Source organism: Oryzias melastigma, linkage group LG12 (genome assembly GCF_002922805.2).
Source record: "Oryzias melastigma strain HK-1 linkage group LG12, ASM292280v2, whole genome shotgun sequence".
NCBI lineage: Eukaryota > Metazoa > Chordata > Actinopteri > Beloniformes > Adrianichthyidae > Oryzias > Oryzias melastigma.
In genome coordinates this window covers 21,893,654-21,909,684 of record NC_050523.1, presented here as the reverse complement: position 1 = coordinate 21,909,684, position 16,031 = coordinate 21,893,654, and the positions used below count along the sequence as shown (strand labels likewise).

General features: G+C 41.2%; 1 protein-coding gene across 2 annotated transcripts in view; it reads right to left on the bottom strand.

Moving 5' to 3' along the window:
- The window catches only part of tln1 (talin 1), a 77,378-nt gene that overhangs the window by 1,665 nt on the left and 59,682 nt on the right, over positions 1-16,031 (bottom strand). For both annotated transcript variants that reach the window (XM_024299011.2, XM_036214428.1), the window contains 6 exons: positions 10,314-10,419; positions 8,421-8,545; positions 8,080-8,205; positions 7,756-7,818; positions 7,444-7,626; positions 1,030-1,155 (listed from right to left, as the gene is read on the bottom strand). In XM_024299011.2, the coding sequence (XP_024154779.1) occupies positions 1,030-1,155; positions 7,444-7,626; positions 7,756-7,818; positions 8,080-8,205; positions 8,421-8,545; positions 10,314-10,419 (729 nt within the window). The remainder of the gene's footprint in view (positions 1-1,029; positions 1,156-7,443; positions 7,627-7,755; positions 7,819-8,079; positions 8,206-8,420; positions 8,546-10,313; positions 10,420-16,031) is intronic.

Below are 16,031 nucleotides of genomic sequence, written 5' to 3'. Positions count from 1 at the left end.
TGTTTGTTGTCTCACTTTGTTGTTTGTTGTCTCACTCTGTTGTTTGTTTGTTGTGTCACTCTGTTGTTTGTTTGTTGTCTCATTCTGTTGTATGTTTGTTGTGTCACTCTGTTGTTTGTTGTCTCACTCTGTTGTATGTTTGCTGTGTCACTCTGTTGTTTGTTTGTTGTCTCACTCTGATATCTATTTGTTGTCTCACTCTGTTGTCTATTTGTTGTCTCACTCTGTTGTCTTTTTGTTGCCTCACTCTGTTGTTTGTTGTCTCACTCTGTTGTCTATTTGTTGTCTCACCTTGTTGTCTTTCTGTTGTCTCACTCTGTTGTTTGTTGTCTCACTCCATTGTTTGTTGTCTCACTCTGTTGTTTGTTGTCTCTCTCTGTTGTTTGCTGTCTCACTCTGTTGTTTGTTGTCTCACTCCATTGTGTGTTGTCTCACTCTGTTGTTTGTTGTCTCACTCTGTTGTCTACTTTTTGTCTCACTCTGTTTGTTGTCTCACTCTGTCTGTTGTTTGTTGTGTCACTCTGTTGTCTATTTGTCATTTGTTATCTCCTCTGTTTGTTGTCTTACGTTATTGTCCCTTTCTGTTGTCTATCTTTGTTTGTTTTACTCTGTCGTGTTTCCTTTGCCATCACTCTACCTTTGTGTTGTTTTGATCAGTAGTTTCAGTTGTTGTTCCTCCCTGTTGTTTACTTTGTCTCACTCAGCTCTCTTTATTGTCACACTTTTGTTTGTTGCTTCACTCTGTGTCCTCTCTCTTTGTTTGTAGTTTTTTGTACCTTTAGGTCGTTTCTCGTCTTACTCTATAGTTTTTTTTTCTAACCCTTTTGTCTCTTTGTTGTGTCACTCTGTTGATCATCTGTGTTTTTTGTCGTTTTACTGTCTTCTCTTTGTCCTCTGTGTTATCTGGTATCATTTGTTCTCCTTTTCAGTGACATTTGTGATTATTGTTTTTACATCTTGATGTCATTTCTTATCTTTGAGTCATTTTGTGTTGTTTGTGTAGTCGAGTCTTTGGGCTCTGTGACTGACCTGAGCTATGCCTCCCACCATCTTGATCTTCACATCCACGGGCTGGTTGTCCACAGCATCAAACGCCGCCTTCTGGGCTGCCTTCACCAGGTTATCCGACGCTCTCTTCACAGCTTTTCCTGCAGCCTGCAGAACAATCAGGAAATCAGGATGTTTGACTTAACCGACAAACCAACAGTCTTCCTAAAATGAAGCTTTGAGCATAAATAACTCAAGTAGTTTTTCACTGATTACAGCTTAATCTTGTGGGAGAACAAATGTGAATCATGAGGAACATTCACAGTTTGATGAAAGACAAAGACTTCTGGGAGTTGTAGAGAATGCAAACGAACTCCCAGAGAGCTCCACAGACATACTAAATAGGGAATTATCACTTCAGTCATGTCTACAGACAGTTCTGCTGCAGTGTTTAGAACAGCTGTAAAAGGCAAAGATGAACAAGCAGCCGAGCAATACAACTCGAGAGCCAAACAGTTCATCTTATTGGAGGCCTCAGCCAGGCAAGTTCTCCTTTTAAGGCTGTGTGGACTCCAGCAGAACACACACGGATGTCGGCGTCTTACATTTGTTTACCTTCGTCTGTGGTTCACTCAGCTAAGTCAGGCGGCGCAGCTCGCTTTAACCGCTTTGGTACAACCATCAAATTAACCTTAAGGATCAGGCAGGTTTTGGTTGATCTCTTCAAAAAATTGAGTCCATTGTTAAAAACAGCAAGAACTTCGTACTCTTTGAGCGTCCAGTCATTCAACTGGAGAACTCCTGCGATCACAGCACAATCCATCAGGATTCAGCAACTTCTATACTACTCATTGACTGTATGTGAGGACTGGACCGAGTGAGTAGACATCACACTTCCGACTCCAATGACATGAAGTAGATTCAGTCATCATTTCTTCAGATATGGATGACGCCATATTGGAGCCAGTCGACGTCAGTAAGCAGTAATTGGTCCAAAATCTGTCAGACATTTTAAACGTTTGAAGCAAATGATCTGATTGGCCAATTTGTAACTTAAATAAATATCATTAAAAAAATCTGGATTAACAAAAACATGTTAGAAAAAGGTATCAGAGCAAAGATTTTTATTCTGACAAACAGAATGACTGAATAATAGTTGTTTATTTCACTATAGAAGTCCATAGGTTTTTGTCTTCTTGGAGCCAACAGGCACTTCCTGTTTGGGTCACTCAGTGCAGTTCTTGTAAAAGTATCCAGTGATTTTGGGATTGGTTTTATAAAATTGCTTTTTGTAAAAGTGTTGGAGGCTCAGGTTGAGCTTTAATCTGAAAAGGAAAAAGAAAACTTTATTTTGTCATTTTGGTAAATGATCATAACATCACCCATAGACTTCTGTCTGACTTATGATCAATGACAATCTTTCAATTATCTTTGCTGTTAATTAAAACTCTAACCTTTAACCCGAATCAACATAGTTGCAAAAAAAAATGTATGGACATGACCAGAGGGCCCTCGAATTATCCACCTTAAAGATCTACTCTGATCATCTTTTGATCTGTTGTCAAAGTGTTCCCAGTGATCTCTTAATTATGATTAGGCTGTTTAAAGCTAAATTTAAAAGAAACTATTGTTTTGTAGGACGCAGTTTCTGCATTAGTAAGACACTGGAGTTGTAAGCCTGCCCCCACTCCCCATCATCCATCTGTTTACACTTTCTCCTTACGACTCCAACCTAACATTAGCGGTGCAACAAAAACAGCGAGCAATGTTGGAGCTATCCAGCCGTGCGGTTTTGATGGTAGCTCTGATGAGGAAAACAAAGACGATCGTGGATCTGTCTGCAAGTGGATGTATCAGAAAAGAGCTCCGCCCTGTCTATTATCTATGCAACAAAAAGTGTTTTTTTTAAATAGCATTTTTTTCATCTGCTCCTGATTTACTAGGATTTGAATAAATATACAAAAAACATTTTTAAGCTTCATTTTCTGAGTGAAATTAAACAAAGGAAGAACTCAGTATCTGCTCTAGCACATATTAAGCGAGTTGGGCATCCCCCTTTAAACCCCAGATATCAACCTGACTCTCAGATTGAATCGCTGTCTGTGATCCGTTCTGAAGCTCCACCCCTAAACTAGAGGCTGCCGCACAATCAAAGGAGACCTCACATTTAGGACTGAGCAATTACAGCCTTAAAAAGCTTCATGGCACGGAGGCAGAGCAAATGCTTGGGTGTAATCATAGATCCAGACTAATGTTTCCAGTTCTTGATGCCATGAGTGGACAGGGCGGATTGTTTCCAGAGCCCCTGCAGACATAAATGTATGGGAATTACTGAGGCGGCAGCTGCAGGCCCAGAAGAGGAGGAGATAAGCCGGCGCTGATTGGATCAGAGAATATGAGCTGACCCGGACAGGCCCAAGCACTTGCTGCGAGCATCCACTTGGCCTTAAAGATAGTATTTTTGGGTGGAAGAGGGGACGGGAGATGCTTTCTGATATGGCTCACAAGTGACTGCATCAGTTACACAGAAAGGTCACAACCGCCTGAATGGATGACATCAGTTTGACCGGTTTACCCAAGTCAGGGCTTTTGGAGTTTAGATAATGAGAAAATGCTATTTTTATTTCATTATTTGCTAAAGAATGTCATTTTTATGACAGTAAAAAAACAACATAGAGATTTTACATCCGTCAAAGACACAGAAAAACTCAATTATGACTTGTTTTAGCTATAAAAATGATAAAAATAATATTATTTTTGCCCTCCATTTATCTGGAAATGGCCTTTAAATTCTGGAGCCGCTCAGCAGAACCGCTGAAAAAGAGGAGCACCTAAGTCCCAGTGCTAAATATAGAGGATGCTAATCCTTACAGAGCAGCATGATGTGTTCCTGCAGCTCCAAATGTTTAAGTCCAGATTGCTTACACACTTTTGGTATGCTCTGGATTTCTAACAAGCTCAGCTGCTGCAGCACTTTCAATGTTAACCAGCAGATAACTCTACATCAGGACCATCAGCATAGATATTAAAGATATGCCTCACACGTGTACTGTAAAAAATAGTTAGGAAATTCTAAACAAAAGTCAGTATAATGAGTTTAGTAAAAAATAAGGAAAAATATATATTTGTATTACATTGATGCTTAAAAGAAATTCTTTACTGTAATATCAGACCAAAAAAAATATTTCTGATCTTTTTTTTTGTGGATTTTAAAGATGAATCAGATGAAAATTGTGATTTTTGGCATTTAGAACATGTTCTCAGAGTATTTTTCTGTCAATTGAGAGCGTATTTTAAGAAAATTAAGCTCAAAATTACATTTCTGAGTATTTCTTTATTCAAAATGTGCCTGGAAAATGACTTTATTTGTAATGTAGAAAATCCACAAGCTCACATTGCAACGGGGAGGGAAAGAGGGGGCGGGGTTGCTCCCCACCAACAGTCAGAGGTGAACTCCTGCAGAAACTATGTACTAGAAAACAACAGGGTTTTTTTTTTTTAATTTTAGCTCAAATTGCATAAAAGCGATTAAAAGACAACTGCTTTGAAAATAGATGATCAGAATGAGATCAGATAGATTTAATTTTTGAAGATCAATCAGTGAGATCAAACCAGATGTTTAACCCTACAGTAATATTGCTGGGTGAATTACATGATTTTCAATATGTTGCATTTTTATGAGTGACCCTGTGTCTCAAAGACCAAATATCTAGTTTTTATTTTTATTTTTTTGCAATTTTTTGTTCTCAAATTCCCAATTTTTCAGCTATTTTCAGGCATGTTTTCTTATGTTTTTATTTTCCATTTTGTTACATTCTACTACTACTCTAATTTATCATCTGTTGTCATATTTTTATCTATTTTTTAATGAGAAATACTTCTTATTGGGTTTATTATATCAGGTAAAAATCACCCGGCAACCGTTTACACGATCAACGTAATTCCAGTAGAATCTGAAGGAGAAAAGCGGCTCGCTAAGCGCTAACAATAGAAAAAATTACAGTAAATCAAAGAACATAAACACTGGAGTTCCGGTGTCAAACGGTTAAAATTCTCACATCAAATATTCCTATTTAAAAAATTATTGATTTAAAATGTTAATTTATGCCAATTATCTTTCTGCTTTTGATGGAGAATATTCCGCTGCTATTCTCAGCCGTCCACGTTGTTATATTTAGTGTTGTGATCAGACTCCAGCTCTGCACAATGCTGCAGGAGCTCAGCTGTCTTATAACAGGTGACCACAGTGACACAAAGACTTCTTCTCTTAACGAAATCTTTAATGTAGCAATGATTCTGCCTCTCACTTAGATTTACCATCTTTTATTATTCTGATCATTGTCTGTTCTATTCACTGCAGAAATGGGCGAAACTATTCAATCTTGAATACCCATATTAATGTTTTATTTTCCGTGTAGTTCAGGTGTCTCCCCATAGAATTCACTTTTGTTCAGGCACAGAAAGTTATTCAGTCTTTGAAGATTTGTTGCTTTTCTGGTATTCATGTGTGATTTCAAAGTTGTCATTTTTCTGATTATTCCAACACCACGATCAATCCAGTGGTTAAAATTATGCTAAAATGAGAACAAAAACGATAATTTTGAAATAAAAAATCCAAAATGTAGTGTTTTAAAGTCATTTTCAATCAAGATTAAGGCGTTTTTTTAAATGTTCACATCTTGTGTTACTTCTTCCTTTTACGAAGTGAATTACCAAATGACGCCACAAATCTGCTCTTGGTTCGGTCTTTCTGTCAAATTTTAGAATCCTTTGTGGCCCACAAGTAAAAAAAGTTTGCCCATCACTGATTTACTGATTTTGAAACATAAAGTAGAACATAGATAACATAGATTAGAGATAAAGAAAGAGACAATAAAACAAATTACTGGAGGTTTATCACTTTTGCTAATATGTATTAACAAAAGGACTGATTTTTGGATGGACACATCAAATACAAATTGTTGCACGGGTTGGAAGACACCTGTACCAAAGACTCTATATAAGAATAACTGGATATTTATCCTGTTCGGCCCGCAACCGAAGGTGTGTTTGGATTTTGGACCCTGTGCGTTTGAGTTTGACATCTCTACTGTAGGATGTCGAAAGAAATGTTCAAACCCTGCATAAAACCTGCAGCTGCAGGAGAAGCCAACAGAAAACCCCATACCAAAGGCTGCGCCGCAGGAAACAACAGGAGCAGTGATGGTGCAAGCCACGCCCCCCAAAGAAAGCACCCAAAAACTCTATTGGTCCAGGAAGAGGGACCCCCAAAACTGACCCCAAGCCAGAAACAATTTCTTGGAAAGTCAGAGTCAAGGACCCCCACCTTCCACCCTGGGATCACTGAGAGGAGGAGCATGAATGATAAACCAGGACCGACTCCAGCCACCAAGTCGATGATGGAAATCAGAGCGGCCCGGGACACAAAGGTAAAAAGAAACCAGAACCTCTCCTTCCTGCAGATGTCATGTGATCCCTGGTTGGTGGCCAAGGATCCCCCTCAGACCTGCTCTTTAAATCCATTACAAAGGGCTGATACTGCACTTTTTAGAACGTTCCTCTGACCCCTAACTCTAAACCAGGGGTCTGCAACCTTTAACACCCAAAGGTCCAGTTTCTGACAGACCAGAACCCAGCAAGAGCCACCAAATCCAACTTAATCTTTTTTATTTTCATGTGGCCATTTAGCAGTTTTGCTTAGAAAATGTAGCTTTCAAATATTCACAATAAGTGAATTTTAAAAAGTGGGATATTTTTCTATAAATAACAACTTTAACGTCTTTAATTTTGACTGCAGAAAATACAAGTTCCTTTCAAAATAAAATACATTGTGTCAAAAAAGATCCTCTTGTTGAAGCAGATTTTGAATTAAAAATCCAAGAAGTCAAATGTGACATTTTCTTTCATTCTGACAAGAACTACATGCTAGAGTGTAGCATATATTAGAATGTGCTGAGTTCAACTAACTAGTTTATTAAAATTGTTAGCACTCTTCTTAAAGATAAAAAGCCACAATGGAGGGGTAAAAGAGCTGCATGTGGCTCCAGAGCTGCAGGTTGCAGACCCCTGATCTAAACTATCACACATCTGCAGGTGAGTTCTGCATCCTTGGAACAAAGACGCTCTAATAGAGAAGAGTGTTGACTCCTCGTGGATAAACACGGCCAACAACAGGATTGTTGGACAGAGTGGAACTTCTTCACTCAGATATAATCTTTGTTCTGGTGAAAGAACAGCTTAGACGCTGAAAATAATCAAAAATAAGAACATCTCAACCCTGATGACCCCTACACATATTCTACTACATATTCTATTTTAATGATATTAAGTAAATTTTTATGTTTATTTTTCTACTGAAGTATAAGAAATGTACTGAAAAAAAAACTTAGTAATGAGAGATGATGTCATTTGTTAAAACATCCTCCATAATTCATCATATTTGCAGAAATAACTGACCTGGAGCCTCTTCATGGTCTGGGAGTCTTGGTCGGCCTTGACCTTGCAGGCCACCAAGAGCTGAGCCGTGGAGGCCGCCACCTGTTTGGCAGACGAGATAAGCTTCTCCTCGCTGGCGTGTCCCTGCACCGCTGAGTTAGCTGCCTCGCACAGGTTGTTGGTTGCTGCCGCAACCATCCGAGCCTGGGACGGGGGAGGTCAAAGGTCATCAGCACCAATACATTCAGAGAAAACCAAAAAAATTAATAAAATTCCTCCTTTTAAAGGGTAACCAACTTCCCTGTTTGGTTACCCTTTAAGGATCTGACTTACAGCTGAAATCAGGCCCTGAGACCACTGACCATCATCCACCGCATTGGCTGGGATTGCTCCAACCTGGAAACACAGACACTTGGACTGATATCTGGTCTTTGCATGAATTGTGTAGTAAAGGGGTTCAGAAGTGTTTATAAAAACATTAACGTGAATTTGAAATTTTATGAAACAATGAGGAAAGCTCTCAGAAGTTTTTTTGCTGCCACTAAAGCAGTTTGAGGCTCTCCACCATCAGTGGATTTGTTGTCTTTGGCCGGCTCCACAGCTCTGCAGGAACCTCCTGCTTCCGTCAGCAGGTCTGGATGCTGCATTTAGGCGTACCTTCCCTTGAGCCACCAGCTCCCGCTGTGCAGCTGAAGCAGCTTTGACCAGAGCGCTTGTGGCAGCTGCGATGGACTTGGCTGCTTCCAGAATTTGCTCCTCAAAGTTCAGGCTCTCGTCTGCCTCCTGTTGATGAGGACAAAGCCAACAGAGGCAGCTTTAGAAGAGAAACCCAAGGAGTTCAGTAAAGACCAAACGTCCACTTATTGTTAAGAAGAAATCTCTAAATGTCAGCAGGGTCAGTGGAGCAGAGGATGTTGGACACACATGCTTTATGTAACCCCACGCTGAGGTTAACAAACCGAGCGCGAATGCCTGTGCTCTGTAAAAAGCTCCCTAACCTTGGGTTTGGTCCTCGGCCTCAGCTGCTCCAGTTTCTTGGCAGCTGCCTCGATAGCTGCCGCCGCCCCCAACAGTTCGTTCTCTGCGATGACAGTAGGATCCTCGGGATCCACCCATTCTGTTCCTGCACAACACCAAAATAACGCTGGCTCAGTCCGGGCCGAAAGGCAAAGTCGTTCAGGCTCAACCCAACATGTGCCAACCTTTAAAGAAATCTACAGAAGTTAAAGATGATTTATAAGATTAAAACTCCAGCTTTTTGTGCTAAACTAAGAAATGTCTCAGATTTTTCCCCTTAATTTATTAATGGTTAAATCTCAAGCCATTTAAGGGTGTTTCAAATTATGGTGTTAAATTCAATTAACTAATTACAGACATTTTTTAAATTAAAAATCTCCTGCTTCCGTGACGCCCGTTTATGTCTGATAATGCGCACCTGGAAGGGCATTATCCCGCTCACACCGCGGCCATTTATGAAAAAAATGAATATGAAATAAATTATTAGAACTTCAGTTCTGTTATATTTTTACGTTTAAATCATTTTTCATAAAGTGGACAATTTAAAATGCGGTGCATCACGTTGTCATGGTAACAGCTCCAGTGTGCGTGCACCAACTGCAAAGCATCAAAGCATCATTTCAGAAGGAAAGTTCACCTCTTCCTGCATGGTTTTGTCCACAATATGAAGCAAAGTTTGTTTCAAAGAAACAAAGTCTTAATAATTTAATTCCTTGGCTGTCTCATTTCCTCCTTCATAGATTCTCTTCTTTCTTTCTCTTCAGCTTCATCTCAGTCTTCAAAATGTTCAAATTCACCAATATTTGTATTATGGTACTATGGTATTATGGTAGAGCTCTCTAGACCTGAAAGCATTTTTTGTTTTCTTAATTGTTTTAGATTGAAAAAAAATCCCCCTTGGTGATGTAAAAGCAAAGTTGGAGGTCTGTTATAACGATATAAAGCCACTTTTTAGTTGTCTTTTTATCTTTTACTGTGACACAATGTCACAAATTTAATGTAAATACCTCTAATCAGGCTTTTTCACAGCAATTATTTGGTTAAAAATATCTGCAATTAAAATAGATTAATTAGAATAATTAATTACAGGTCATGATTAATTAATCACAAAAAATAATTGCATGACGGAAAAATATAATATTACTCTTAGTATACTAAAAAAGGCTTTAAATAAATCAGCTGACATGTTGAAGAGTAGAAAATTGGAAACACAAGAGCTTAAACCATTGACTGTATATGAGAACTGGACTGAGTGAGTGACGTCACCCAAAGAAAATGGTTTCTTCCGGCTCCAACAAAATCAAGTCAATTTATTTGCTATATTTTTGCTGCCATGTTTGAGCCAGATGACATCGTCACCGTTTCTATGGCAACCGCTGTCACCAATCAGGAGTGATCTTGTTAGAAATCCACACCCCTACCAGTTGATTCTCAGGAGAAGCTGTCAATCAAAAGTTTTGAGCATTTGACGTGAGACCACATGCTTTTATTCAGGAACCAGATTGGTCAGTTTATAACTAGAATAACATGATAAAAAATATAATAAAAAAAGGATTATCAAGAACATTTTAAAAAACTGTATCAGAGCAAGAATGGTTATTCTGACTAATGGAATGATTGAGTAATAGATGTTTATTCTTTTATAGAAGTCTATGGGATTTCAGCTTCTTGGAGTAAGCAGATGCTTCCTGTTTAGAACATGAGGAGGTTCCAGTTCTCATATACAGTCAATGGCTTAACAGTGTTTGGTTTGCATTCATGTGAAACGATTTCAAAAGTCATATTTCACAGTAAGTAATAATGGATGATCTTTACAGCCAGTTCAGTCAGGATCAGACACTTCTGTCAACCTGCAGAACAACGCTGGTCGTTACCTTTCATGGCCTCAGAAGCTTGGATGAGTTCAGTGACGCTTCCCGCCACGCGCTTAGAGTAGTTCGCCAACTGTTGCTTGAGATCGTGGGATGGTTTCTGGATGATCTGTGGGTAAAAGACGAGAAAAAAAGGATTGGGAGTTCAGGAGAGAAGTCAATCAAATGCTTTGCTGTTTTCAAGCAGCAGGTATCAGTAAAGATTCTACTTTTCAGAAACGACACACAAATAAGGCCAAGGAAAATACAAGTCACAAGGCTTTTCAATCAAAACTATTTTTTAAGACATTTTAGGCCAAACAACACAAATTCTATCCTGTTATAAAGAGAATTAGAGGAGGTTTCAGTTAAATGGTTTCACTTCAACATTTTTTAAAATGTTTTGTTAAACTGACTGTGGTGAAGACATTGGTAAATTTAAATCTTTATTAGGAATAATTTTTATTGTATTAATCCTCAAAGGAAGACATGAAATCTTAAAGTTTGTTATTTAAAAAAAAGAACTTTCTCAATTTGAACACCTTATTTCGTCAGATCAAGCTTATTGAATAACCCTGACAATCATTTTCCAGCCCACTTTGTTCAGCAGTAATCTGAGATTTCACCATGCAGCCTTGTTAGGATCAGATCTGTTTCCTTCCCAGAATTCTCAGGTTCTGTCTGCACTGCTGAACGTACATTCATATAGGAAAACCGGAGTCAGACTTCTACTCCAGCTTATGACGAGTAATGCATCAGTGGAGTGTTACTAATCCGTCTGTATCGTGTTCAAAATGATTTAAGGCTCTGATGTAGCACATAAACACTAAATCCCAAACAGCCATACTTTTAGACATTTACTATGTAGTTGGTTATTTTCTATTATCAAAGAAACTTGAGGCTCGCCCCCCTGACTTAATGACCTATGAGCGGAACGGCGTGCCGCCGGTCCGGTGTGAACTGCTGTCCTCCCGCTGTCCTACATGCACAGGAAATATTCCGGTTGGAGCAGAGAGTGACAGGTGCAGGGAATTAACAGGGCTCAGGCCACACGCCACTCACATTGGTTTGATGTGTGGTTGTCAGGAGGTAGACGTTACACCACTTAAACGTATGCCAAGAAGCACGCTCTCATTCCACAGGCAAACAAAAACACCAACAATCTGTATGCTGTATGTGCTGATGCTGCGGCGCATCAGAACCAACACAGGGCTGATGTTGGGGTTCTGAGGTTCTCTGTGACCCGTTTAGATTAATAGAAGGACAGATCCACTTCAGGTTAGTGGAGAGCAAGCAGGCTGGTTGTCTTCTTCATACAGAGTCAGTCATGGTGTGCTACATGGATCTGTCCTTAATCCCAGTGATTGTACCCGATATAACCTTTAAACTGACTTTAAAAGTTTTCTTCATGATATTTAAAGGTTTTCTGCGTGACCCTGAGTGATCCTTCATGCATAGCCTCGTTTCCACTGAACGGTCCGGCCCAGTACGGGAAGGAGAGTGGTTTGTTTTCACGGCACATGTGTGGTGTAGACCACTATTGTGTCATTGCGTCATTGTAGAGCGAGAACAACAAAAGCAACAACAATGGAGGTCATCCAGCAGCTCGTCTTTTTCTTGCCTTACTTCTAGTCCGTCGTGGATAACAGGACTTTAATGTTGTTTGAAAGGTGCTAAGATGAATACAGCCATTGGAAGCGTTAGCTTAAATGTTGGCACTTTCTAATGCCAATCAATGGGTGGCTACAGCGGCTCCGCTCCGTTCCATTCCACTTTTCAATGGACCGTTCGTTACTGTTTAATGGGCCCATTTTACAATGGAAATTTCGGGTCGTACTAAACCAGACCACACTGCACCGGGCCGCACCATACCAGACTGCACCATACCAGAACAGATCGTACCGGCTTGCACCGTACCGGACTGCACAGTACAGGACCACAGCATATTGGACCATACCGGACCGCACCATCTCAAATTCCATCTTACCGGAACGCAACATGCCATACCATACTGGACCGCGGTGTACTGGACCAGACCATACCACACCAAACCGGATCACAACGCACCGGACCATACCACACCATACTGGACCATACCTCACCGTACAGGACTATACCAAACCATATCGGACCATCCAAGACCATACTGGACCATACCTCACCATATAGGACCATACCATACCATACCACATCATACTGGACCATGCCGCACCATACAGGACCATCCCAGACCATACTGGACCATAACCCACCGTACAGGACCATCCAAGACCATACTGGACCATACCTCACCATACAGGACCATCCCAGACCATACTGGACCATACCGCACCATACAGGACCATCCAAGACCATACTGGACCATACCGCACCATACTGGACCATCCCAGACCATACTGGACCATAACCCACCGTACAGGACCATCCAAGACCATACTGGACCATACCTCACCGTATAGGACCATCCCAGACCATACAGAACCACCCCAAACCATACTGGACCATACCACACCATACAGGACCATCCCAGACCATACTGGACCATACCTCACCATATAGGACCATACCATACCACATCATACTGGACCATGCCACACCATACAGGACCATCCAAGACCATACTGGACCATACCTCACCATATAGGACCATCCCAGACCATACCACATCATACTGGACCATGCCGCACCATACAGGACCATCCCAGACCATACTGGACCATACCGCACCATACAGGACCATCCCAGACCATACTGGACCATACCGCACCATACAGGACCATCCCAGACCATACTGGACCATACCGCACCATACAGGACCATCCCAGACCATACTGGACCATACCGCACCATACAGGACCATCCCAGACCATACTGGACCATACCGCACCATACAGGACCATCCCAGACCATACTGGACCATACCGCACCATACAGGACCATCCCAGACCATACTGGACCATACCGCACCATACAGGACCATCCCAGACCATACTGGACCATACCGCACCATACAGGACCATCCCAGACCATACTGGACCATACCGCACCATACAGGACCATCCCAGACCATACTGGACCATACCGCACCATACAGGACCATCCCAGACCATACTGGACCATACCGCACCATACAGGACCATCCCAGACCATACTGGACCATACCGCACCATACAGGACCATCCCAGACCATACTGGACCATACCGCACCATACAGGACCATCCAAGACCATACTGGACCATACCGCACCATACTGGACCATCCCAGACCATACTGGACCATAACGCACCGTACAGGACCATCCAAGACCATACTGGACCATACCTCACCGTATAGGACCATCCCAGACCATACTGGACCATAACGCACCGTACAGAACCACCCCAAACCATACTGGACCATACCACATCATACTGGACCATGCCACACCATACAGGACCATCCAAGACCATACTGGACCGAACCGCACCATACAGGACCATCCAAGACCATACTGGACCATACCTCACCATATAGGACCATACCATACCACATCATACTGGACCATGCCGCACCATACAGGACCATCCCAGACCATACTGGACCGAACCGCACCATACAGGACCATCCAAGACCATACTGGACCATACCGCACCATACTGGACCCTCCCAGACCATACTGGACCATAACGCACCGTACAGGACCATCCAAGACCATACTGGACCATACCTCACCGTATAGGACCATCCCAGACCATACAGAACCATCCCAAACCATACTGGACCATACCACATCATACTGAACCATACCACACCATACAGGACCATCCCAGACCATACTGGACCGTACCTCACCATATAGGACCATACCATACCACATCATACTGGACCATCCCGCACCATACAGAACCATCCAAGACCATACTGGACCATACCTCACCGTATAGGACCATCCCAGACCATGCAGAACCACCCCAAACCTTACTGGACCATACCACATCATACTGAACCATACCACACCATACAGGACCATCCCAGACCATACTGGACCATACCGCACCATACAGGACCATCCCAGACTATACTGGACCATACCACACCATACAGGACCATACCACATCATACTGAACCATACCACACCATACTGGATCATACCGTACTGGATCGCACCATAGCAGGCCGCGCCGTACCAGACCATACCGGACTGTATCAGACCGCTCAGTGGAACCAAGGCTTATGTTTTTGTAGATCTTAGATCGGGGTGTCCCAACAACAGAGCTAGATTTGATTAGGTGAAAACGTTTAAAAGCCAACCAACTGGCCTCCATTATTTGACCCATTTCAATAACATAAAATGCAAATTAACAATTTAATAAACATTTTATTAGAAGGGCAAATGTCACACAGAAAACCAATAAATCCAAGTACGTTTCATACCAAAATATTGTCACTTTGTTCCTTTTTTGCACCGTTAGCTTGTTGTTACAGTAGTTCTTGTCTAGTAGTCCCTCTTGATATTGAACTTCTTGAAAAGTCCCTTGACTTAACAGACACAGTTGTTTCATATTTCAGTGAAAAAATATGCTATTTTCCTCTTGTCCTGGGAAGCGGTGGTCCTCACAGTCAACTTTTCTTTTTTATTTACAGTCAACATTTTAGAAAGGGTCACAGAAGGATTCTGCAACAGTGTTTCCACAACAGCTTATAACACAGTTTAGCCAATCACAATTAAGAAATCCTACACATAGTTTTTAGAAAGTTCTAGGGGCCACATATTGTTTATTTTATGAAAGGAGGCTGAGGGCCGGTGGAAAGTCGAGTGCAGCCTGCTTTTGGGCAGTGGACCAGACCAACTGGGAGGTTTACTATGATGTACTGATCACATGCTTTCATTCTGGTTCCATTGGGTTCTATTCAATAACAGGTTTTTATGCTTAAATGATTTTGGACCAAAATGTGAAAATGAAGGATCAGTGCACTTGAACAGAGGGACAAAAACAGCCACACACCATCATGCTGAATACTCACCGGCTAGCACCAACATCAACAAGTTCAAATAAAATTTGGAAAAACAGAAAGAAAAGAAGTGACGGTAAGGTTTAGACACAGAGAGAAAGAGTTAGTAAGCATTTAGCAAAACATGCTGCACCGACTCATGTGGAGAGTCTAAAACTCCAGCTGGTAAAGTGGATTTATAACGGGTACACTGTCTCTTTACAAAAGCATCTGTATCTTATGCAAGGACAGCTGCAGAGTCGCCTTAAGTAGGTGAGGAGAACTTAAAGAGGTTTTTCCAGTTCCTAATATAACTCAGAGATTGGCAAAGGAAACTAATCAAATAGAAACAAATGTGTACAAGATAGTTTCAGCAAGACATTCTGTAAGATAATATTAACTGAACATATCTCTGACAGCAGAAATGAACGTTTAGTTAAAAGACTGAATAGGCTTAAGACAGCTCAGATACTATCTGATGTAAGGTGTGTGAGGAGCTCCAAGGCTGGGTTTACTATAAACATGAGCTTTCCTTAACAAGCAAATAAAACACGTTGATTTAGCGACATAAAATAAAGATTTAGTCATGGAATGGCTCCTAAAAGTCACAAAAGGATCTTTATTGGAGAACGTGACAGCTGGTAAGTTGAAGAAGGAAAGGAAGTCCATTTTCAGTGCTAACTTCATAATGTTTCAGTTGACCCTCTATATCTCTAGCTAGCACTTTTATGCCTTTTATAGTCTTAATAGTTTATACAGACCACCCGCCA